This window comes from Hippopotamus amphibius, chromosome 1, assembly GCF_030028045.1.
Source record: "Hippopotamus amphibius kiboko isolate mHipAmp2 chromosome 1, mHipAmp2.hap2, whole genome shotgun sequence".
NCBI classification, from domain to species: Eukaryota; Metazoa; Chordata; class Mammalia; order Artiodactyla; family Hippopotamidae; genus Hippopotamus; species Hippopotamus amphibius.
In genome coordinates, this window is record NC_080186.1 from 166,339,215 (window position 1) to 166,366,084 (window position 26,870).

Genomic DNA, 26,870 nt, shown 5'->3' on the forward strand with positions numbered 1-26,870 from the left:
TTCAAGGGAAGGAGGTGGGATGACGTAAGATCACGTGACTGCCGGCGGCGTTGTCAACAATCCACCCCTGAGGGGGAGGGGACGAAGTATCTAGAACCACGTGTCCCTATGACGCGATTAGAACGGATCACGTGAGAGCGTCGCCTGGATCTGAGTTTCAGCCAGGTCTTTAAACCGGGTAGTTAAATTTACGGGGCTGAGGGCGGGTATACACCTTTATTAGTTTTTCGTCCAGTCTGTCCTGTGGACGGCAATTGGTGAGGTTGTGTCGGAAGCAATAGTTTGTTTTGCTTCTTAAGTCTTTAAAATAGAGCCAAAAATAATTTGGCCTTAAAATCCCTTCTGGTTGGCGCAGTGGCTTATCAAATCTGATATGTGGGGAAGAGTGAAGGGACCTCCGTTTTCCTCAGCTGAATGCTGAGGCCCATACAAAGTATAATCCCCTGAAATGCTTTGTTAGGGCCACCAAGCATTCCGTATGTGCGTTGCAGTGAGTTTCAAGGGTTGGAAATTCTCGGCAGAGATGAAAGAACCGTGTACAGGTTGTCTAATGTTTGTTTACAGTCCCCATAGAATTACATAATTTTGTTTTTCCTTTATTGGTCTGCTTTTATTTGAGGCTTTGTGTCAAGAGTCCACGGATTTGGCTACAGTGGGGTACCGTTGTATTTGTCAAGAAATGTCGGGGTTTGATTGCAAGAGAGTGTATCAATAGGTGGTTGGTTGTCAAAGAAACCTAAAATTATGATTCAGAACTGGGGGAGAGATCAGGCAGACGTGGGTGGAGTTGGTATATCTAGCCTGAGTAACTTATTTCAGGTTTTCTACACTAGCAAGTAAATGGCCTGATATGTCCCTTACTCGGGGTCTCGGGGATGTTGACCATTGGGATACTGTCATTACTTCTAGTCATTGAGTGCCCTTCCTCTAGTGCCTCTAATTTTTGTTCTTTGGGGCTTTGTTGGTCCGAACTCTGAGCTCTTTTAATCCATGTGGGTAATTCCTCAGCCCAAGGTGTTATAGAAAGATAGAATGAGGAATATAGCGTTGCATATACTTTCATGGAACCAGAAGGGGTTAACTTTTCCTACTTTGCTGGTACCTCCCTTTCTTCAACCACTGAATTCTTTCTCTTGCTTTTAGTAATTGCCTTGGTGATCAAGTTAGCCAAGCCCAACTCTTGATAGATACGCATTCGCAAACGTACTTCTCTAAGTCAAAAGGTGAATATTCTTGTTTTTATTTTTTTGCTTTCCTGCCATAGCAATTCTTATCCTCCCTGTAGCTAAGGATGAAGACACACTGGTAGGGTTACCTATAGTGAAATGCTAAAGAGAAATTTTTCTTTCACTCTTTTTTTAAATCTCTTTTATGTCATTTGCCTAGTAATTTATTATAATTGTTTTAGAAATCTGCAGTTTATGGTTTTCCAAAATGAAGTGACGCTTTCGACAAAATCAAGTGAGGTTTCATTAAAATCCTAGAGCTTTACTGTATAAGCAAGAATCATAGGCTGTCCTGGTTACCAGGCCTGCCATAGCCTATTTGTAGAAAGAAGAGTTTTAAAGCTGTAACTTTATATTGTAGAGACTATGTAGCTCTAGATTGTGAGCTCACTGAGACCAGGGACTCTGATTCATGCTTTGTCCCTTGCCAATATTAAGCCAACAACAAGTATTTAATAAATGTGCTTTACAGCAAGTCTGGGTCCACTGTAAGATTTACTATGATATTTTTATTCATAGAAAGTATTTTATAACATGGTTGAATAACTTTTCGAAAGGAAAGAGAATTCTGAATATTCTGGTGGTGATCAGCAAAAACCAGGACCACCTCTCCTTCCCCTCCCACACCTCTCTCAATATAAACTTTAACAGCATAGAAACACTTAGGAAGTTTTTAAAATACCAGTTCCTTTACCTTAACTCATTTAAATTAGGATCTCTGGGGATGGGGCCTTTTAAAAATCTCTCTAGGTGTCATTTTAACGTGCATGTTGGGGTGAGACCAACTGGACTAGAATTTATTGGATAATAATGCTTTCTTTTATGAGAAGCATAGTGAGATTCAGCCTCTTACACTTAACTTTTTTTACAGAAAAAATTGAAAGTCCCAACAAAGACAGCAGTCCCTGGCCACTTCCAGTGATAATCATTTTATTCATTGGAGGCTGTCACTCCAGCAGAACCCCATGTCTAGTTCTTAAGCAATTAAATTAAGGCCTCTTTTTGGGGGTGGGGGTGCCATTGTATGTCCGTCTGTTTTGTGGTGGAGCCCTCCGAATTATTTGCTTTTCCAAAGAGGGACTTTTAGAGTTTTGACATGTAGAAGGGGAGTTTTTTAAAAGGAGGTGTTCAAGAAATGTTCTTGATTTATGAATCGGTTTATGTCTAAGCATGAATGTTAACAGCTGAGGTCGAAATCAGATTTATAGAATATTAACGTAACTAGGTAACTTAGAAAACTATAATTACGCAAGACTTCATTGGAAGTCTCATTTTAGAGGATATCTCTGCTTAGTCACACCAGGCATCCTGTTAGGATCCAGCGCAAGCGGCAAGTGTTCTTGGGCCTGGGGGCGTCTAAGTCGGATAAATTTCTACCCCGGTTCCCCTCCCCTAGGGGACTTACAGTCACTCATGCTGCAGTCAAAATGCGATCCTCCCCCCATCGCTGCTCAAAACCAACCTTGTGTAGTGGCCCCAGTTTGATCGACAGCAGCTTGTATTTCCCACCTCCACCTCCACCCCCACCCCCACGGAAACTTCCTGTTAGCGCCCACCCGGAACTCATTTCCTCCTGTTCTCATTTTCCTTTCCGGGTCGCGCTTGGCCCGTGTTCCGGTCTTGCGCCCTAGGTCGCGAGCGAGAGGCCGGCTGCCCCGTTGCCATGGCAGTAGGCAGTCGGGAGCTAGCTGGCTGGGTAGGGTCTGTGTCCTGGTTCCCGGTTGATACTGCGTGGAGCCAGGCCGGGGGGACTACAGAATGGGCTGAGGCGGTGGCGGCTGCCGGGAAGAGGTCGACTGCGGGGAGAGGGGCGCGGCACTGGTTTGGGACCCTAAGACACCTAGTTTGAGGAGCGGTGGGGCCGAGATTTTCTTGGGTCCCTGGGCCTGATCTCTTGGCGACTGAAGCTTTGCGGGAACCTCATATTTGACGGGGGCATGACAGGATGTGTGGGGACTCCACCCATGATGAATAAGTGACAAATAGTGAGGGAATCTTAAATCTTGGTGGGAATGACTGAGACAGCAGGAAGCTTCCCAAGTACTGGTGGGGGCCGAAGCCCCACAAGGACCCCTTACTGCTGAACTGGCAGAGTTCCCAAAGACAAACAGTGTCTGTGGAAAAGATTCCTATTGTTTCTGTTTCCGTATTTTTAAGTATGGGCTTTTTGTGGAAATGCATTATCCATCTTGAGTAAATAAAGGTATAAACGTTTAACCTTTCCCCTCCCCCTTTTTTTCTATAAAGAAGAAGCTGGGCTTGAAAATGGAGATGTATGAAACCCTTGGAAAAGTGGGAGAGGGAAGTTATGGAACAGTCATGAAGTGTAAGCATAAGAATACTGGGCAGATAGTGGCCATTAAGATATTTTATGAGAAACCAGAAAAATCTGTCAACAAAATTGCAACGAGAGAAATAAAGTTTCTAAAGGTTTGCTTCTTTTGCTTTAATTGCTCTCTGTAAGCCAAAAGAGAAGTTGTTATGGAATAAAAAACTACATAATGAATAATTCAATTAACATATGTATTTGGACATATAATAGAAAAACAAGTGTGATAGTTTACCTAACTGTACATTTTGTAATTTTACAGCGATACTAGATATATGTTCTTATGTATAGTGTAACAGACGGTATGCCAAATATCGTGAAGTAATTATTCAGAAAGATCCAAGTATAGTACTTAATAAAAATGTCTGTTTTGTGCAGAGTTTTGTGCCAGATGCTGCATCTGTAATGAGGTAAAAGACAATACTCGCTCTTCAGGACTTTTATTCTTTAATCAGAAAGACAAGAGGACAGATGAAAATAATACTGAATATTGACTGGCTAATAGTAAAAGCCAAGTGATTAACACAAAGTCCTGTTGAGTAGGGAAGGTTTCTTGGAGGAGATGTAACGTGAATTTGGCGGTGAAGGGCATGTAGAATTTAGGAAAGAGGGAGAGACTATTGTCTTCCAGGTTAGGGGAACAGCATAAGCTCAGAGAGGCTAAAGCAGGACACAGGACAATGAGCAGAGCAAAAGAATAAAGAGCATTGCCTGTAGAGTTTCTTATACAGAAGTAGAAAGAGGTGAGATTAGAGAAGTAAATTGGAGGTAGGTTTTTAAAGCCTTGTCTTTTAGGCTAAGGAATCGGAACTTGATTTTGTGAGAGGTGGGAGGTTTTGAATTCAGAGTAAAGAAACTAAATATTAATCTGGCATTATTTTTTAGAATAGATTGGAGGACTGAGGAGGTAAAAATAGGGAGATCTGTTGTGTTTTTAATTCAGGAATCCTGTTAAATGTGAGGGCCATTGCTAGAATGCAGCAATTTGAAAGGAAAGTAGAGTCAGAACATAATGTATTACTAAAGGAGACATCAAAGTGTAGAAGCAAACAGAAGGGGAATCAAAGGTATCTTTGAGGTTCATTGATTGCTACCATTGATGGAAATGTGAAAGACCCAAAAGAGACATGGTTTGGGAGCTAGTTTGGTTTTAGAAATGTTGAATTTGAGGTGACAGGAATACAGTTCAGTAAAGATGACCAGTAGGCTTTTAGAGATGAGGAACAGTATCAGGAGAGATCAGGGGACAAGATAGAATTTCATATAGGTATGATAGGTCCACCCAGTGGAAAGGCCTTAGGAGTGTAAAGAAAGGAATGTTAACATTCCTTGGGAATTGGGTACAAAACTAGTGATTTTAAAAATATTTAAATATACGTATGTATTTCATTTATTGGAATTTATCTAGTTGCTTTAAGGTTCATAGTCTAGATGTCTTATATGTGATGAAGAAAACAGATCCTCTTTGTTCATTTTTATCTGATGCAAAAGTACTATTCTCTTCTTTCTTTGTAAGTCTATATTAGATATGATGGATCAATTTGTTTTCTAAATAGAAGAAATATATTAGGCATATGTGGATTGTTGGAACCGCTCTATTTCTAGACAATGAAAAGGAAAGTTAAAGTCAGTAAAGATGTTGTGATTTTGTGAGAGATACCTGTCCTTATCCTGATGAACTAAAACATAGTAATACTGTAAAGCAACTCTTGTGCACCCTAAGTTAAAATCTGATTAGAAGGAGACCTTTTCCCAGGTGATATCTTTTGCTCTTTCTTCACCTTTGTTGCATTTAAGCTGATTATTTTTTTTCTTCTTGTTTTGTAAAAATAACCAATATGTGGCAAGAACACAGAGATGAATTTGAAAATTTACTGTTAGAACAATTATGCAAACTATTTTGAGATATCTTAGCTGTTTTTTCTCATTGGTTTATTTCTTGTAGAATTTTTAGTTTGATCCAGTCTAATTCCACAGGAGAGATTTTTTTGGATTAGTTAACATTCTTAGTCTAAAAACACTGCCATAATGACTTAATTAGAACTAAATTTTTATCTGCTAGAATTTCATTAAATAAATTACAATTATAGTAATTAGAGAGAATATCTGTAGAAAAGTTTTCTGTTTATAAAGGAAAACAAAAGTAAACAACTTGAAATAGGATAATGGAGTATTTCTAGGGGTTTCATGGTTTATCTGAGAAAGTCACTGATTCCTTACCCCTGGATGGATATTCCTTAATGCTTATTAACTTGCATTTACCCTTTTCTGCTTTTGCCTTTAACATTAAGACTGGCCAGAAACCAGTAATCTTCCTTAGTTGAAGGATTTATATTATAATGTCTAAAGGCAGTCTATATACATACATACATATATTGGTTTTTTTTCTTCTGCTGCCAGCATGTTGCTGCAGCACCCCACCAACCACGGAAATTGGATTAGGAGCAAAAATAGGAAAGGAATCTGGCATTATAGTTTGGCTTGTTTTTCTGTTAGTCATGTTTTGAGGACTTTAGTCTATTTATTCATATAGATAAGTAGAAAAATTGATATTGTGCCATTGGAATAAAGGCAAATTTTTTTTCATACAAGTATAGCTTTTTGATAGTCCAACATGGAAAATATACCCCTTAATTTTTAGTCAAATGAATAAATAGTTTTGGTAGTTTGAAAAAGTTAAATATTTGAGAGTTGATTGTAATTAAGTCAGTGTGTTAAAAAATAGAATAGGAGCGTATAATGTTAAACCTCTTTTTGTTTTCTAAGCTGATACATGCCATTTTTGACATTTTGGAATTATCTTGACAGTGAATGCTTGCCAGTCTAAAAACGTGTTTGGTTGCTTAATAGAATGTTACAGACAATGGACAAAAATGTACCCCAAAATAATTGTATATTTATATAAAGTTCCTATGGATATAAATTGGTATCTCACATATCTGAAAAGTTTCTAGATATTTTGATACCCCTTTGTTATAGTGTGATAAGTTTATAATCTTCACCTGGAACTTATATTTTACTCTTGAGAGTTTGGGACCAAACTCAGAGAGTAATTAATTTCTGTAAATTCACATTACATGCTCAGTGGCACTGGAATCCATGCTCATTTGAAATCATAAGGACCTTTTAAATTTAATCACAAACCAATTTAAAGGATAGGAAGGTATCTCTTAGCAGAATACCAAGTGACATTAGTACCTTAACTCTGAATTATTTTAGTAAGCAATCAAATGTCAACTTGAAATAAAGCAATGTATCTCCCTTTGTTCTATAAATATTAATTATGAAATAGATTAACATTTTTAAAAAACAGAAATATAAGCAAATCAGTTGAGAAATTTATTGAAATGGAGGAAAAGAAGCAGAGAATATTTTTTCTTTTTAAAATTACGTGGATCTTACATTTGCAGATTATGGTGAATGAAATACTTATTAAAAATCCATTTCTTTTGTTAATAGCAATTTCGTCATGAAAACCTGGTCAATCTGATTGAAGTTTTTAGACAGAAAAAGAAAATTCATTTGGTGTTTGAATTTATTGACCACACAATATTAGATGAGTTACAACATTATTGTCACGGACTAGAGAGTAAACGACTTAGAAAATACCTCTTCCAGATTCTTCGAGCAATTGAATATCTTCACAATAATAATGTAAGTGCTTCAGAGTAAGTCAGACTATCAGATGAATATGCATCGTAAGTGCCCTTTAAACGTTGTTCTTTTTTTATGAAAGTTGTTAAAATTATTTTCTGTACAATATTAATGGACATCCTGAAAATGGAGAGAAGGTCGGGGGAGTTACTACCTTATAATTCAGTTGCAGAACCAAAAAACATATTGAACACACAATAATTATAACTATAGGGCAGATCAACTATGGGATACTAAAGGAGGTATAGAGGAATCAACAGTTAACTGGGGCATCTTTTATTAGTACTTTAAAACATCGAAAGTCAAGCCAGCTCAGATGAAGGGAGGTTTGGAGGTTTGGAGATTTCCAGTGCCAGTTTCTTAGGTAGGAACTGGAAACTTGGCCAGGGGGATGGCAAGAGAATGTGGCTGTCTTTGGGAAAAAAAGGGGAGAAATAAAGTGGCTGAGGGATGTAGAGCCTTGTCATTTAAATCAAGAAAGGAGAGGTCAGATGTTTTGATTTTTAGTATTGCCTTTTAGCATTGTTTAGTTAATGTTTATCTCAGCAGGCTTTTATGGACATACTTTGTTCCCAACATGAGCTCTGCTTCCTGTAAAGTTAGATGCATGTTTGGGAAATAACAGTAGAAACCTCAAAAATAGTTTTATTAGTAAGTGGTATAGGCATAGCATATATATATCTTAGACTTTTTCAGGTAAGTTAATTTATAATTTTCTGTGTTGGTAATAGTGCATATTATGTTGCAGCTTTGAAAAATATGTTTATGATAACAACTGGAGTTCAGATTGTAATTTTCTTGCCTGCTGAATCCATGGGGACACAGTATGATGTAATAGTTAAAGAGTACACAGCCTTTGGAATCAGACTATCCTGGATTTTCACCCACTGGCTTATCTGAGAATAACCACATAACTTGTGCAGTTCACACTTGCACAATGAAAGGTGGTAGCCCTATTACTCTGTGGCCCCAGGGGAGTTATCTAACCTCTCTGAACTTCATTTTCTGCATCTGTAGAATGATACTATGGTACCTCACAGATTTTTTGTAAAGATCAAACTAGGTAGGTATAAAGTATTTAGCACTAGGTATGTTTTAAGTGCTCATTAAATAGTGCTGATAGAGAGTCAGGAATAGTTATGTTATCTATATCCCTATAGTGTCTTGCCTGGAGTAGACTTTAAAAATATTTCTAGAATAATGGGAGACACCAGTGTGGGCTAGGCTGAGAGTAGAAAACTTCAAAGAGGAGGTAAAATTAAAGTAATTTTTGAATTTAGATGGGTGTTTAGATTCAGGCACATAGGGAAACAACCCAAGTGCCTATCAACAAACGATTGGTTTAAGAAGATGTGATGTATGTGTGTGTGTGTGTGTGTGTGTGTGTGTATATCAATAGATATATATAGTTATATAACGGAATGTTACTAAGCCATAAAAAAGGATGAAATATTGCCATTTGCAGCAATATAGATGGATCTAGAGAATGTCATATTAAGTTAAATAAGTCGGACAAAGACAAATATCACATGATGTCACTTATATGTGGAATCTAAATAATAATACTAATGAATCTATATACAAAACAAAAACAGACTCACAGACATAGGAAACAAACATGGTTACCCAAGGGGAAAGGGAAGGAGGGATAAATTGGAAGTATGGGATTAATAGATAACAAACTATTGTACATAAAATAGATAAGCAACAAAGATTTACTGTATAGCACAGGGAACTATATTCAATATCTTGTAATATCCTATAATAGAAAATAATCTGAAAAAATGTATATAACTGAATCACTTTGCTGTACATCTGAAACTAACACAATATTGTAAGTCAACTATAGTTCACTAAAACAAACAAAAATGCCTTAATAGAATCAAAACCTAAAAAAAAGTAAATGATCTTAAAATTAATAAAGAAAGTGAATCAATAGTCAAAAAAATTCAAGGGTAATTCCCTGGCTGTCCAGTGGTTAGGACTCTGTGCTTTCGCTGCCAAGGGCCAGAGTTCAATCTCTGGTCGGGGAACTAAGATGCTGCAAGCTGTGTGGCTCTACCAAAAAAATAAATAAATAAAATTTAAAAAAAAATTCAAGCATGTAGAGCTATATAGGCAGAGTTATTATAAATCATTGTAATATGGAGTTCTGTGTAGTTTTGGAGCGTTTCACTACAAAGTGAAGGAAAATCAAACTCACTGAATCCAAAGTCTGATAGTGCACACCATATACAAAAATTAACTCAAAATGGATCAAAGACCTAAATGTAAGAGCTAAAACTATAAAACAGAAGAAAACAGGTGAAAATCTGTGTGACCATGTATTAGGCAATAGTTCTTGAGATATGGCATCAAAAGCAAAAGCAATCAGAAAATGTAGACAAATTGGGTTCCATCGAAATTAAAAAACTTTTGTGCATCAAAGCACACCATCAAGAAAGTAAAAAGTTCACAGAATGGGAGAAAATATTTGTGAATCATATATCTGATAAGCAACTAGTATCCAGGATATATAAAATAGAATTCAACGTAAAAAAACAACCCAATTTAAAAATGGGCAGGACTTCCTAGGTGGGGCAGTAGTTAAGAATCTGCCTGCCAATGCAGGGGACACAGGTTTGAGCCCTGCTCCAGGAAGATTCCACATGCCACGGAGCAACAAAGCCCTTGCACCACAACTGTTGAGCCCACATGCCACAACTACTGAAGCCCATGCACCTAGAGCCTGTGCTCCGCAAAAAGAGAAGCCACCAGAGTGAGGAGCCCGTGCACCACAATGAAGAGTAGCACCCACTTGGCGCAGCTAGAGAAAGCCCTTGTGCAGCATTGAAGACCCAACGCAGCCAATAAATAAATAAATAAATAAATTTTAAAAATGAATTAAAAAAAATAAAAATGGGCAAAGGACTTAATAGACATTTCTCCAAAGAAGGTATGCAAATGGCTGAAAGCACATGAAATGATGCTCAATATCCTGTCATTATGGTAATGCATATCAAAATCACAATGAGATAACCATTTCACACCTACTAGGCTGGCTGTAATGTAAAAAAAAAGAAAAGAACGAATGTTGGCAAGGAAATAGAGACGTTGGAACCCTCATACACTGCTGGTGGTAATGCAAAATACTGCAGCTGTTATGGAAAACAGCTTGGCAGTTCCACAAAAGTTAAACATAGAATTACCATATAACCCAGCAATTTTATTCCTAGATATCTACCCAAGAGAATTGGTAGCATATGTTCACATAAAAACCTGCCCAGGAGTGTTCATAGCAGCGTTATTCAAAACAGCCAAAAAGTGGAAACAACTCAAATATATATTAGTTGATGAATGGATAAACAAAATGAGGTACATCTATAGAGTGGGATTTATTCAGCCACAAAAAGGAATGAAGTACTGATACATGCTACAAAATGAGTGAACCTTGAAAACGTTATGTTGAATGAAAAAAGTCAAATGCAAAAGACACATAAATATAAATTCCATTTAAATGAAAAATCCAGAATCGGCAAGTTTATATTTGTATATCTGTTAATGAGTGAACCTTGAAAACATTATGTTGGATGAAAAAAGTCAAATGCAAAAGATACGTAAGTGTAAACTCCATTTAAATGAAAAATCCAGAATAGGCAAGGTTATATTTGTATATCTTTTTTAAAAATTTTATTTATTTGGCTATGCCAAGTCTTAGTTGCGGCACCCGGGATCTATGTGTGAGATCTTCATTGCAGCATGCAGACTCTTAGTTGCAGCATCTAGTTCCCTGATTAGTGATCAGACCTGGGCTACCTGCATTGGGAGTGTGGAGTCTTAACCACTGGACCACCAGGGAAGTCCCTTTATATCTTCTTTGAAGAAATGTCTATTCAAGTCCTTTGCCCATTTTTAAATTGGGTTATTTGTCTTTCTGTTGTTGAGTTATATTTTCTATAATTTGGATACAAGATCCTTAGCCAGATATGTGATTTGCAAATATTTTCTCCCATTTTGTGGATTGCCTTTTTGCTTTTTTAACAGTGTTTTGTTTTGTTTTTTCAATTTAGTGTGTTTTTTTTATCATTTCTTTCTCTATTGATATCGTTTATTTGGTGAGACATTGTGTTCATACTTTTCTTAAGTTCTTTAGACATGGTTTCCTTTAACCTTGAACATATTTAAAATAGCTGATTATAGTCTTTGTCTGGCAGGTTCAATGTGTGGGCTTCTTCATGGAAAGCTTCTTATGGACTGCTTTTTTTTTTCCTGCACATGGCCATATTTGTTTCTTTGCACACCTCTTTGGGGGAAGTTTTTTGGAAATTTGTAGTTTTTTGTTGAGAACTGGACTTTTATTTTATTTTTAATTCTAGCCATTTTTATTTATTTTTAAAATCTTATTTATTTATTTATTTATTTATTTATTTTATTTATTGGCTGTGTTGGGTCTTCGTTGTTATGTGTGGGCTTTCTGTAGTTGTAGAGAGCTGGGGCTACTCTTCATTGCGGTGCACAGGCTTCTTATTGTGGTGTCTTCTCTTGTTGTGGAGTACAGGCTCTAGGCACACGGGCTTCAGTAGTTATGGCACATGGGTTCAGTAGTCGTGGCTCGAGGGCTCTAGAGCACCGGCAAGGTAATTGTGGTGCATGGGCTTAGTTGCTCCGTGGCATGTGGCATCTTCCCAGACCAGGGCTAGAACCCGTGTCCCCTGCATTGGCAGGCGGATTCTTAACCACTGTGCCACCAGGGAAGCCGGAGAACTGGACATTTAAAATAATATAATGTGGTAACTCTGGAAATGAAGAGTTTCCCATCTCTCAAGGTTTGTAGTTGTTGCTATTTGTTTAGTTACTTTGCTGAACTAATTCTGTGAAGTCTGTATTTTTTGTCATTTGTGACTGCTAAAATCACTGCTCAGTTTGCTTAGTGGTCAGCTAATGTTTGGACAGAAATTTCCTTAAATTCTTGAAACCAATAAATCTCTCAGCTATATTTACTGAGGGCTGTCTGTGTTGGGGCATGTCTTCAATGTTCAGGCAGGCAGTTTACAACTCTGCCTTAGCCTTACCTTCCTGCTTGGGTAGTATCTTAAAGTCCACCAGTTTTGAGAGCTTAGGGACAATCTCAGGTCTTTCCTGGGTGTGTGCACAGCTGTGCATGTACCCTTCATGATTCTCAGGAATATGTTGGAACTTTTCAAGCTCTTTATGGACATCTTACTCCCAGTCTTTCTTTTTTCTTCTTTTTTTTTTACACACATATTTTGTTTTAACTTAACATTACATCTTGGAGGTTACACTATGTCAAAATACAGAGACTGTCTTCAATTATTTTTTACAGCAGAATCACAATAGCAGTCAATATTTTTATGGCAATTAGCATACACGAGGCATTATTTTAAATGTTTTTAGTGTTTTACATATATTAAGACATATGTAATGGCATATTCTTTGAAACCACACTAGGAGATGTGCATTTATTTTACCCCCATTTAAGATGAAGAAGCCATGTTTCTGAATCTTGCCCCAATCTCACAATATCAACAGGTAAAGTAGGGATTTGACCCTGTTAGTCTCACCACAATTTGTGCTCTTAAACTTTATACTCTAATGCCTTTCAACTCCAGCCTTGCTTTTTTTTTTTAATTGAAGTATAGTTGATTTACAATGTGCCAATCTCTGCTCTACAGCAAAGTGACTCAGTTATATACATATATACATTCTTTTTTAAATATTCTTTTCCGTTATGGTTTATCACAGGATATTGAATCCATTCTACAACAGCCTTTGTTTTTAAGTATTTTCCTCAGCTTGTTGTTTGTCCTGTTATAGCTTCCTCAGGTGGCTATAATATTATATAGTAGCTGCAAATTATTTCTGACAAAGGCTGTTTGCCCTGGGAAAGCTCTGAGTTAGGTCACTAAAGACAAGACTTCTGGTGGGATTTTTCAGTGATTTGGGGCTTTGGAGGATATACAACCCTATTCTACTCCTTCTTGTGGCTGCTAGGCTGCTAGTTTTCACCATGATTTGGGGGGCTGTTGGTTTACAAAGATACCAGTAGTTGGGTAGAGGGAAATAGAAACAGGGAAAATTAAGAATATCACAGGATCATAGTTTATGTTTTAGCTTTTTAAAGAAACTAACAAACTGTTTTTCCAAAGTGGCTGTACCATTTTACATCCCCATCAACGATGTATTCCAGTTTTTCTTCATCCTCCCAGTATTCATTTTTGTCTTTTGATTATAGCTGTTCCAGTGGGTGTGAAGTGGTATCTTTTTTGGGGTTTTTTTGAGTAGTAGAACTGTCTTTATTCACAGATGATATGATCATCTATGTAGAAAATTCTATGGAATCTGCAGCAAAGTTAAGAGAACTAACTTGTAAGTTTATCAGGGTTGTAGGATACAAGATCAATATATTGAAATTAATTGTATTTCTGTGTATTAGCAACAAACAATCAGAAATTGAAATTAAAAATACCATTGTAACAGCATCAAAAATATGAAATACTTAGAGAAAATCTGACAAAAGATATATAAGACCTATACACTGGAAACTATTAAACAATGATGAGAGAAATGAAAGATCTAAACCCATAGAAAGAAATGCTGTGTTTATAGAGGTCTCAGTGTGAAAGTGGAAGACCAAGGAGGATGTTGTCAAAACATAGAATTTTAAAAATTGGGATTCAGAGAGTGCTTGATTCTCAAGGATAACGAAGTTCTGCATGTAGTCATGGTGTTAGTTGTTTAAAAGAGTGAAAATGTTAGATTATCAACTGAGTGAATCTTTCTCCCCCATGTTTAGAGCACTGAGGAGGAGGGTGATGGATGTGTAGTAGGCAGAATATGTGAAGTGGTATCTTAATTTGCTTTTCCATGTCTATTTTTGCTCATGTTACATCTTCAGATCTTGATATAGTGCCTGGCATATAGTAGTCAGTCAGTAAAAGTTGTGGAAGTTAAAAAAGACTAACATAGTTTTATAGATGGCTCCTTTAAGGTTACTCATTACCGTAAGTTAATTATTTGGCCATTTAGGAGGAAGACTGAGGCAGAAACAAGAGCCAATCCCAAAGGCTTATAGCAATAAGTTATATAAAAAAGGAAAGATCCCAGATTTCTGTCACCAAGATATTTTCACTTGTGCCATAATACTTTGCTGGTGATAAGAATATGCTTAATACATTTGATAAAGGTTTTAAATGCCTTCTTTGTTTTAGGCACCGTACTGGGCACTGGGGACATAACCTGAACAAAACAGACATATATCTTGCCCTCATGGAACTTATAGTCTAATGGGAGTGACAAAAAAGTAAATAGGCAATTACTAATAAAGCATGACAAATACTATGAAAGGGGAGGTACAGAATAATGTGAGAACATATAGAGGGAATATCTAATACAGACATCTCAGATGAGACCTGAGGAAACGGCCAGGCAAAGTGTTCTAGGCAGTTGGACAGCATCAGCAAATGCAAAAAAATGATGACACAAACCAGGAAAACTGGGAAACTAATACTCAGTAGACTAGGGAAGGCAGGTTAAGAACGTGACTAGAGGCCAAATCCTATAAGCGCTTAACAGCCATTTTATTTGTTCTGTGGGATAGGGAATCCTTGAAGGAGTGACATAATCATACATGTGATTCTGAAATAGTACTGTGATTTCATTGTGGACTATGGATTGGTGGGGATCAGAGTGAATTCAGGGAGACCATTTGGTAAGCTAGTAACTTTGATGAGAGAGCTGAGGGAACTTGAACTAGGGAGGGAAGTAGATAGGTTGAGAAATATGGAACCCGAGGGAGAAAAGTGCCTTGATTTCTGGCTTGAGCCATGGGGTCAATATTGGTTTCATTCACTGAGCCAAAGGACTGTTGAGAACAAGTGGGTTTGGGGGAGAAGAGGATGCGTTTAGTTTTGGATTTGCTGTGTTTGTGGGAATTTGTGGGTCAGCCTTGTGGGACTTCTTATGGACTTCCAGTCCTTGTGGAAACCAGGAGAGATAAAAATAGAAATACAGAAATCATCAGTGTATGGACAGTTCCTAAAGCTGTAAGAGTAGGTGAGATAGAGATGGAACAGCCATTAGGTGGGAAGAAGCCCAAAAGAATATGGTGTTTCCATAACCTAGTGAAGAAAGTGCTTAAAAAAAAAAGTAGTTGAGATTGTACAGGAAACAGATGTATATGAGAAGACAAGCCTAAGACCAGAACCCAACGTTTACAGATAGAGAAAAAGGAACTGCCATGGGAGGAGACTGGGGAATTTTAGGTCCCAGAAGTCAGGATTGGAGGAGTGGTTGATATCTGTTATACTAAGATTATCAAGTAAGATATGTATTGAGGGGTGTCTATTACATGTAGCAACAATGAGGTTTTTGATGACTCTGGCTAGGGCAGTTTGAATATGGGAGCAAAAGAAGGATTGCATTACCTTGAGAAGTGAATGAGTAGTCAGAAAGTGAAGACTGAGTAAAAATAATGTCTTGAAGAAGTTTAGCTGTGAAGGAAATGAGAGAAAGGGCAGTACCTGGAGTGTAACATGGAGTTAAAGGAAAGTCAAACTTTTCCATTAAGTTCTTTTGATTAATTTTACTTTTAGGACTGTGATTTACCTTTTCAGTATTATGTCTGTTTTCCTGGCTTCGTTTGGAGATGATGGATGGGGCAAGAATTGAAAATATATAACTATTTAGCTTTTGCATTGTGTAGTTAATCTTTTGCATATGGTGAAAAAAATAGCTATGCTGTCTTAATTAGCTAGATTTTGTAGTTGTTGAGAGATTTTCTAGATAATGAAACCTCATTTTAATCTGTTGCATCTTCTGTTTGTTTTTTAGATCATTCATCGTGATATAAAACCTGAGAACATTTTAGTATCCCAGTCAGGAATTACTAAACTCTGTGATTTTGGTTTTGCACGAACGCTAGCAGCTCCTGGAGACGTTTATACAGACTATGTGGCCACACGCTGGTATAGAGCTCCAGAATTAGTATTAAAAGATACCTCTTATGGAAAGTATGTATATTTGAGGATCCTGCCTGGCCTTTCCTAGCCATCTCTTTTTTTCCCTTGGATATCTGTCACCCATACTACTGATACTTTCTGCCTTCTGCAACTGGGTTTGGGATAGAAAAGGGACACCCCAAAATAGAGCAGAGAGATCCTAGGCACCTGCCCTGCTGCTATTGATGTTGCCACGCTTGCCCTCTGGGGCTGAGTGGCCCGAACCCCAGAAGACCTATGCAGACACCCTCAGGCTGTATCCATGCTTGCATTAAGCTGTGCCCCACCCTTAACAGAGTGGCCCCCTCTGCTTATCTGTAGGCTCTACATTTACTGTACTCTGCCAGTGTTACCAGAGGATCTGCCAAATTTCCTATTTCCTGAGTATGGCACAATCTTTGCAAAGACTGGCAAATGATAATTTTTAAATTATATTGTTCTAGATGCCTCAAAGAATAGAAACAGTGCCTCAGTCTATTGTGAGATAGTAGAAACAGTATAGGAAACAACAGTCTAATAAACAAAAATAATGAATCTTAAAGAACATAAAGGGACCAAGTTGTATAACTTAATACAAGAAATGGAGGCAGGGATAATTCTCACATGCTTTTCTTAGAAACCATAATCCTGTTATTATAATAATATCTAACATCACTAAGTACTTATTTTAAAGCTAGAAACTGTTCTAAATGCTTTACATGCATTAAATTGTCTAATTTTCACAACAACCCTATGATGAAGGTGCTAGTATTTTATCCCCATTTTAAATAAGATGACACTAAGACAGTTAGTGGGTAAAATAATAACAAAGGTAAACTAATTTGCCCAAAGTCAATCCAGGGTATGTTTCCTTTCTTTCTTTCTTTTTTTAAATTATTTATTTTTGGCTGCATTGGGTCTTCATTGCTGCATGTGGGCATTCTCTAGTTGTGGTAAGCTGGGGCTACTCTTCATTGTGGTGCGCAGGCATCTCATTTCAGTGGCTTCTCTTGTTGTGGAGCATGGGCTCTAAGTGTGCGGGCTTCAGTAGTTGTGGCTCATGGGCTCTAGAGCACAGGCTCAGTAGTTGTGGCACACGGGCTCAGTTGCTGCATGGCATGTGGGATCTTCCCAGACCAGGGCTCGAACTCATGTCCCCTGCATTGGCAGGCGGCTTCTAAACCACTGTGCCACCAGGGAAGTTCCAGGGTACGTTTTCAACTGTACTTACCATTGATGCCTCTGTACTTCAGTTACTTTATCTGTATAAGGAAGTAATAATAGAACCAGTTTCATAGGTTTGTTGTGAGAATTAAATGATTTAATGAGTGAAAAAAATGAAAGTATAGTAACTGCTCAATCAATGTAGCCTCCATAAGATCTCGTCCAGTTTTACCTTCTGTTCATGACGTACTTAAATTCCTTTTCTAATGTACTTCCTTATTCCTGTCCCTTGCCCCCAAATCATATCCTCTTCTAAATCCTGTTGTACATTATCTGTAAATTTTGTGCCAGTTAATGTTTAATATGGCCTAGTTCTATCTAGCTCTTTTTTTTTTTTTTTTTTTTTGGCACACGGGCTTAGTTGCTCCGCGGCATGTGGGATCTTCCTGGAGCAGGGATCGAACCCGTGTCCCCTGCATTGGCAAGTGGATTCTTAACCACTGCGCCACCTAGGAAGCCCTCTTTTTTTTTTTTTAATACACTTCTTGCTGAAAGATTCCTTGAGCCAAATAGAGCCAAAATGGATGCCTTATATATAGTCATTTTGGATTCTATAAGCCTTTACATTGTGTTTGAAACATATTTGCTAGTGAGTTTTTTAAAACGTTAAATTTTAACATCTTTATATTTTAAAACATGTAAAACAAAACATAGATACAAAAAAAGCTCACACAACAAATATATAGTTCCATCACCAGATGGAAAAAAAGAATTTTGCTGGCTACCCCAGAAAACCCTCCATGTGCCCCATTCCACTTACAGTATTCTTTCTCACCTCAAAAGTAACCATGATACTGACTTTTATTATAATCAGTCTTGCATTTTTTAATAGTTTTATTACTCAAAAATGTATCTACTTATTAGTTTAATCTAGCCTTTTTTAATGACAGCTCTTTTAAAGCTATGATTCACATACCATATAATTCACACATTTAAAGTGTACAGTTCATTGGGCTTTAGTATATTTTCAGAGTTGTGCAACCATTACCACATTCATTTTAGAACATTTTCATCACCTTAAAAAGAAATCCTGGGCTTCCTAGGTGGCACAGTGGTTAAGAATCCACCTGCCAATGTGGGGGACATGGGTTCGATCCCTGCACCAGGAAGATCCCGCATGCTGAGGAGCAACTAAGCCTGTGCACCACAGCTATTGAGCCTGTGCTTTAGAGCCCATGAGCCACAACTATTGAGCCCATATGCTGCAACTACTGAAGCCCATGCGCCGAGAGCCCGTGCTCCACAACAAGAGAAGCCACGGCAATGAGGAGCCCACGCACCACAATGAAGAGTAGCCCCCACTCACGGCAACTAAAGAAAGCCCGCACACAGCAAAAAAAGACCCAACACAGCCAATAAAATAAATAAATAAATAAATAAGAAGTACTGAAAAAAAAAAAAAAAAGAAATCCTGTGCTCATTAGCAGTCATTCCCCATTTCTTCCCAACCCTTCCAGGCCTAGGCAACCACCAATCTCCTTTCATTTTCTCTAGATTTCCCTATTCTGGACATTTCATGTAAGGGGAATTATACAATATCTGCTCCTTTGGGACTGATTGCTCTCACTTAACATATTGTTTTCAAGATTCATCTGTCTTGTAGCATGTATCAGTACTTTATCATTTTTTGGCTTTATAATCTCCATTTTATGGATATACCACATTTTATTTACCCTTTTATTAGATGGTGAACATTTTGATTGTTTCCACTTTCTGGCTATTATGAATAATACTGTTGTGAACATCGGTATACACATTTTACTGTGGGCATGTGTCTTCATTTCTTTTTGGTATGTACCTAGGAGTTGAAATTGTGGGTCATATGGTAGTTCTATGTTGAAGTATTTTACTTTTTTTTTGGCACATGGGCTTAGTTGCTCCGTGGCATGTGGGATCTTCCTGGAGCTGGGATCGAACCTGTGACCTCTGCATTGGCAGGTGGATTCTTAACCACTGAGCCACCTAGGAAGCCCTATGTTGAAGTATTTTTAAGGAAATGCTGGACTGTTTTTCAGAGTGTTTGCATCATTTTACTTTCTCATCAGCAGAGTATGAGGGTTACAGATTTCTCCACACCCTCACCAACACTTATTATTTGACTTTTGGATTCTAGTTATTCTAATGGTTATGAAATGGTGTCTCATTAGGGGTCGATTTGCATTTCCTTGATGACTAATGATTGTTGAACTTCATTGTTGACCTTTTTATATGCTTACTGGCCATTTATATATCTTCCTTGGAGAAATGTCTGTTCAGATCCTTAGCCCATTTTTAAATTGGATTGGCTTTTAATTATTATTAAATTGTCAGAATTCTTTGTATACTCTAGATACAAATTCCTAATCAGATATATATTTGCAAATATTTTTTCTCTTTCTGTAGTTGTCTCTTCATTTTCTTTATGGTGTGTTTTGTCACACAGAATCTTTAATTTTGATGAAGTCCATTCTATCTGTTTTTTTCATTTGTTGCCTGTGTTTTTGGTGTCATATTTAAGAATCCTTTGCCAAATCCAAGATTCTGAAGATTAACCCGTCTGTTTTCTTTTTTTTTTATTAATTTTATTTATTTATTTATTATTTTTTGGGAGGTACACCAAGTTCAGTCATCTGTTTTTATACACATATCCACGTATTCCCTCCCTCCCTTGACTCCTCCCCCCACCCTCCCTCAAGTCTGTCTGTTTTCTTTTTTTTTTTATGGTTGGATCATGTTTTCTTTTTATTTTTTTTTTAATTTTTTAAATTTTTTTGGGGGTACACCAGGTTCAATCATCTGTTTTTATACACATATCCCCGTATTCCCTCCCTTCCTTGACTCACCCCCCCATCGAGTCCCCCCCACCCTCCCCGCCCCAGTCCTCTAAGGCATCTTCCATCCTCAAGTTGGACTCCGTTTGTTATACAACAACTTCCCACTGACTATTTTACAGTTGGTAGTATATATATGTCTGTGCTACTCTCTCGCTTCGTCTCAGTTTCCCCTTCACCCCCCGCCCCCTCCCATACCTCGAGTTCTCCAGTCCATTCTCTGTATCTGCATCCTTGTTCTTGTCACTGAGTTCATCAGTACCATTTTTAGATTCCGTATATGTGAGTTAGCATACAATATTTGTCCTTCTCTTTCTGACTTACTTCACTCTGTATGACAGATTGTAGTTCTATCCACCTCATGACATATAGCTCCATCTCATCCCTTTTTATAGCTGAGTAATATTCCATTGTATATATATGCCACATCTTCTTTATCCATTCATTTGTTGATGGGCATTTCGGTTGCTTCCATGTCCTGGCTATTGTAAACAGTGCTGCAATAAACATTATGGTACAAGTTTCTTTTGGGATTATGTTTTTCTTTGGGTATATGCCCAGTAGTGGGATTACTGGATCACATGGTAGTTCTATTTGTAGTTTTTTAAGGAACCTCCAAATTGTTTTCCATAGTGGCTGTACCAACTTACATTCCCACCAACAGTGCAGGAGAGTTCCCTTTTCTCCACACCCTCTCCAACATTTGTTGTTTCCAGATTTTGTGATGATGGCCATTCTGATCAGTGTGAGGTGATACCTCATTGTGGCTTTGACTTGCATTTCTCTAATGATTAGTGATGTGGAGCATCTTTTCATGTGTTTGTTGGCCATCTGTATGTCTTCTTTGGAGAAATGTCTATTTAGGTCTTCTGCCCATTTGTGGATTGGGTTATTTGCTTTTTTGGTATTAAGCTGCATGAGCTGCTTGTATATTTTGGAGGTTAATCCTTTGTCCGTTGTTTCATAGGCTATTATTTTTTCCCATTCTGAGGGTTGCCTTTTAGTCTTGTTTATGGTTTCTTTGGCTGTGCAAAAGCTTTTAAGTTTCATGAGGTCCCATTTGTTTCTTCTTGATTTTATTTCCATGATTCTAGGAGGTGGGTCAAAAAGGATCTTGCTTTGATGTATGTCATAGAGTGTTCTGCCTATGTTTTCCTCTAGGAGTTTTATAGTGTCTGGCCTTCCATGTAGGTCTTTAATCCATTTGGAGTTTATTTTTGTGTATGGTGTTAGGAAGTGTTCTAATTTCATTCTTTTACATGTTGCTGTCCAATTTTCCCAGCACCACTTATTGAAGAGGCTGTCTTTTTTCCATTGTATATTCGTGCCTCCTTTGTCAAAGATAAGGTGCTCATATGTGTTTGGGCTTACTTCTGAGTTCTCTATTCTATTCCATTGATCTTCCTTTCTATTTTTGTGCCAGTACCATACTGTCTTGATCACTATGGCCTTGTAGTATAGTTTGAAGTCAGGAAGCCTGATTCCACCAACTCCATTTTTCCTTCTCAAGATTGCTTTGGCTATTCGGGGTCTTTTGCGTTTCCATACAAATCGTAAGATTTCTTGCTCTAGTTCTGTGAAAAATGCCATTGGTAATTTGATCGGGATTGCATTGAATCTGTAAATTGCTTTGGGTAGTACAGACATTTTCACGATGTTGATTCTTCCAATCCAGGAACATGGTATGTCCCTCCATCTGTTTGTGTCGTCTTTGATTTCTTTCATCAGTGTCTTAACGTTTTCTGCATACAGATCTTTTGCCTTCTCTTAGTTTTTTTAATCTGGGGAAGTCTTTATTTCACCTTCATTTTTAAAAGATAATTTTGCTGGATATAGGATTTTTAGTTAATAATTATTTTCTTTGAGCAGTTTTCATATGTTGTACCACTGCCTTCTGGCCTAGATTGTTTTTATTGAGAAGTCAACTGTTAATGTTAAGGTGATTCCTCTATAACTGATGAAGTATTTTTCTCTTGCTGTTTTGAAATTTTTCTCCTTGTCTTTGATTTTTGACATTTTTACTATGATGTGTCTGTTTGTGGATCTCTTTGCATTTATCTTATTTGGAGTTTGTTGAGCTTCTTGGTTATTGTCTTTCAATAAATTTAGACCACTTTCATCTATTACTTCTAATATTTTTTCTTCTCATTTCTTTCTCTCCTCTCCTCTAGTACTCCCATTTATGTACCTTGTGTGGTTAAAGATGTCCTATGTTTTTCTGAGGCTGTGTACATTTTTTTTTCATTTTTTTCTCTCTGTTCTTTCGCTTGAATCATTTCTATTGATTTATCTTCAAGCTCACAAGTTCTTTCTTCTGCCTGTTCAAATCTGTTGAGCCCCTGTAGTGAATTTTAAAATTTCAGGTATTATATGTTTCACCTCCAGAATTTTCACTTCTTTCTTTTTTTTTCTTTTTCTTCCTTCCTTCCTTCCTTCCTTCCTTCCTTCCTTTCTTTTTGTGGCATGTGGGATCTTCCTGGAGCAAGGATCGAACCCATGTCCCCCACACTGGCAGGCAGATTCTTAACCACTGCGCTGCCTAGGAAGCCCCTCACTTGTTTCTTTATTTTAAAAAAGTCTATTTCTTTATTGATGTTCTGTATATCATGTGACACTGTCGTCATATCTTCCTTTATTACTTTAATCATGCTTTCCTTTAATTCTGTGAACATATTTATAATGGTTATTTTGAAGTGTTTTTCTGTTAAATGCAACATATGGTTAGTCTCACTGGCAGTTTGTACTGAATACTTTTTTCTGGTGTGCCTCATAATTTTTTGTTGGAACCTGAACATTTCAGGTAAAATATTGTATCAAATCTGGATAGATGACTTCCCCTGGAGCTTGTTATTATTTTTTGCTTGTTTATGTTATAGTGACCAGCTGGATTGTTTTAGTGAAGTCTCCTACCACCCCTACTGCCACCATAGTGTTAAGCCTCTGTAGTTGCTGCTCAGAGAGGCATAGTTTTGATAGGCTCATAGTTACCCTGGGATGACAGTGATATTAGTGGGTTGATTTTTCTGTTTTTCCCTGACTACACATAGCTATTAAACTCCATTAATTGATGACTGATTGCTCTCTTGTTTTCAAAAGGGCTTAAATTGCTCTACAAACTAATTATATTAAGGTCTTTTAAGTGGATGGTTTCTCTGGTCAGTATTTAGTATTTGTTCTGACCACAGGAAGGTTCCTTCCAGTTGTTTTATTCTCTGTTTTTTTCCTATGAACTAGCTGGCCTATAGTCTAGACTGTATCTTGATGAAATCCATGAGTCTTTTCCCAATTGCCTTTCACCACATCCTCCACTGTTCTTGAGAGCACCCTTAAGTTTGAATTTCTTCACACTTTGTTGCAAATGAAGTCATTTCCTTTGGAAGAGATTAGGAATTGTATATTTTATGGCCTGCTTCTTCTCCCTGGCAAAATTTGTGAGCCAAGGCTCTGGAGCTGGGATGTGGGATTAGTGGCAGTCTTGTCTCTAAGTGACACTGCTACTCTAGGAGCTGAGTGCTCAGTGGGATGTGGGGAGGTAGCAGCCTAAGGTCCTCTGAGCTTACCTTTGCTGGTGTAGAACCATCACCTCATGGGACAGGGCAAGGGCACTTGGGGCCCCAGTATTGTCAGTGTGCCACACCCAAGATAGAATGAGTAGAGGCTGGTCAGAAGAAGAAACCCTACCTCTTGACCACCCTCACTCAGGACTTAGTGTTAGGAACAGGTAACTGGGGACAATGTGAGAAATAACGAAGTTTTCTTCTTGGGAATAAAGCCCTCTGACTGGGAGCTAGGGGAAAAAGTTCTTGGCTGGAACTGTGTAGGGTAGTGTCTTTGCCTTACTGAACTAGAATGGAGGAGGGAGAGAGTGGTCTTGATTCAAATACCTCAGACTCGTCTTTCTTAACAAATTTGCATAGATTTTCTTGAATAGATAATTCTCCATTTACTGTTTGCCCTTAGGGCTATTTCTAGAGATTTTAATTACTGTAGGGTTTTTTTATAATTTCCACCAGTTTCACTGGAGAGTAGGTCAGCAGATTACCAAGTCCTTCCCCCATGCGATTCTTTTAAATTTTTCTCTTATTCCTGCATGTTATCCTAGGACTTACTTAAATTTCAGATAATGGGGACATCCATTAAGATTAGTACTGCAGTGACAATCAACTATTGCCTTACCTTACCAAACTGAACTGTGAAAGTTCAGAACAAGCTGGGGAAAAGTGAACTTATTTGTGTAAGAGTGTTTTATTGCCTCTGTTAGAAGTAGAGTAGATGAGTAGGAATGTCATACTGTAGGGGGAGTGCTTAAAAATAATTTACTTAAAACTTTGAAGGCAATAACTCGGTCTTAATTTTACCGTTTCTCACTAAAACTTATAAATTTCTATTAAGATCTTAAAACTTGTGGGACTTCCCTCTTGGTCCAGTGGGTAAGACTCTGTGTTCCCAGTGGGGGCCCAGGTTCAATCCCTGGTTGGGGGACTAGATCTCTCATGCATGCCACAACTAAGAGTCTGGACACCACAACTAAAGATCCTGCATGCCACAACGAAGATCCTGTGTGTTGCAACTAAGACCCGGCACAGCCAAAATAAAAATAAAATAAATAATATATAAATAAATATTAAAAAACAAACGCAAAAATCTGTGAAGTAAGCAAGCTTTTAAGTTCCTATTATCTGGTTTTCGTTGTAATGTGAACTTGACAAATTGTGTACACCACAGTAAAGTCGTTTGTTCTTTAAAAGTATATAATATAGAATCTTACTTTTTTCTCTCTTTTAATTTTTTAATTTAATATACTTTACTCTTTTAGAACAGTTTTAGGTTTACAGAAAAATTGAACAGAAAGTATAGGCTTCCCATATCCCCTCTACCCCACCCCCCCAGCACAGTTTCCCTATTATTAACATATAACATTAGTTTGGTACATTTGTTAGAATTGATAAACCAATATTTATACATTATCATTAATTCAAGTCCATAGTTAATATTTAGTCTTTGTATTGAATTTCCTGTGGGTCTTGACAAATGTATAATGTCATGTATCTACCATTACATCGTCATACAGAATAGCACAGAAAATCCACTGTGCTCTACCATTTTATCTTTCCTTCCTTTTCCCTGAACCTCTGGCAACCACTGATCTTTTAAATCTCTCTATACACTTGCCTTTTCCAGAATGTCGTGTAATTGGAGTCATACATTATGTAACCTTTACAGACTGGCTTCTTTCACTTAGCACTGTGTATTTAAGATTCCTTCATATTTTTTTATGGCTTGATAGTCCATTTCTTTTTAATCACTAAATATTCCATTGTATGTATGTCTGACAGTTTATCCATTCACCTGATGAAAGACGTATTACTTGCTTTCAAGTTTTGGCACTTATGGATAAAGCTGCTATAAATATTCATGTGCAGGTTTTTTGTGGACATGTTTTTCAACTTATTTGGCTAAATACCAAGGAGTGCAATTTTTTCTGGATTGTATGGTAAGACTATGTTTGGCTTTGTTAGAAGCTGTCAAACTGTCTTCCAAAGTGGCTGTATCATTTTGCATTCCCACCAGCAATGAATGAGTGTTCTGTTGCGCCATGTCCTTACCAGCATTTGGTGTTGTCAGTGTTTTAGATTTTACCCATTCTAATAGGTGTTTGGTGGTATCTGTCTCATTATTGTTATAATTTACAATTCCCTGACGACACATGATGTTGAACACCTTTTCATATGCTTATTTGCCATGTGTATATCTTCTTTGGTGAGGTGTCTGTTCATATTTTTTGCCCAATTTGTAATTTGGTTATTTGTTTTCTTATTGTTGAGTTTTAAGACTGCTTTGTACATTTTGGATGCAACACATTTATCAAATATGTGTTTTGCAAATATTTTCTCCAGCTCTGTGGCTTCTCTTTTCAGTCTCTTAGTAATATCTTTCACAGAGCAGGTTTTAAATTTTAATAATATACTACTTTGCCATTTTTTTCTTTTGTGGATTATGCTTTTCATATTATATATGAAAACTCATCACCAAACCCAAGGTCATCTAGATTTTCTCCTATATTATTGTCTAGAAGTTTTATAATTTTGCATATTACATTTAGGTCTATGATCCATTTTGAGTTAATTTTTGTGAAAAGTGTAAAGTCTATGTCTAGGTTCATTTCTTCTTCCTTATGGATTTCTAGTTGTTAAAGTATCATTTGTTAAAAGGACTTTCCTTTTTTTCCTGAATTGCCTTTGCTCCTTTGTCAAATATCAGTTGAGTCTATTTCTGTGAGTCTATTTCTGGGCACTCTATACTGTTCTCTTGACCTTTTTGTCTATTTTTCACCAATATCACGCTGTCTTGCTTACTGTAGCTTTTTAGTTTTGAAGTCAGATAGTGTCTTTCCTCCGACTTTGTTCTTGTTCAACATCGTGTTGGCTTTTCTGGTTCTGTTGCCTTTCCATATAAACTTTAGAATCAATTTATTGATAGCCAAATTGGATTTGGATTGGGATTACATTGAATCTATAGATCAAGTTGGGAAGAACTGACATCTTGACGACATTGAGGTTTCCTATCCATGAACATGGAATATTTCTCCATTTATTGGGCCTAAAAGTTTTTTCAGATTTTTCTGTAACATCTTATGGAAAACCCCAAATGA

At 37.3% G+C, this 26,870-nt stretch overlaps 1 protein-coding gene across 2 annotated transcripts in view; it reads left to right on the forward strand.

Annotated features, from left to right (window-relative positions):
• The first annotated feature begins 13 nt into the window (after positions 1–13).
• CDKL3 (cyclin dependent kinase like 3) overlaps positions 14–26,870 on the forward strand; it is a 47,730-nt gene continuing 20,873 nt past the window's right edge. Inside the window, exons 1-4 of one of the 2 annotated variants that reach the window (XM_057735002.1) lie at positions 14–178; positions 3,474–3,656; positions 7,015–7,209; positions 16,039–16,217. In XM_057735002.1, the coding sequence (XP_057590985.1) occupies positions 3,492–3,656; positions 7,015–7,209; positions 16,039–16,217 (539 nt within the window). In that variant the 5' untranslated portion in view covers positions 14–178; positions 3,474–3,491. Of the gene's footprint in view, positions 179–2,978; positions 3,212–3,473; positions 3,657–7,014; positions 7,210–16,038; positions 16,218–26,870 lie in introns of those variants that run through there. The other variant, XM_057735008.1, reaches the window with a different exon arrangement.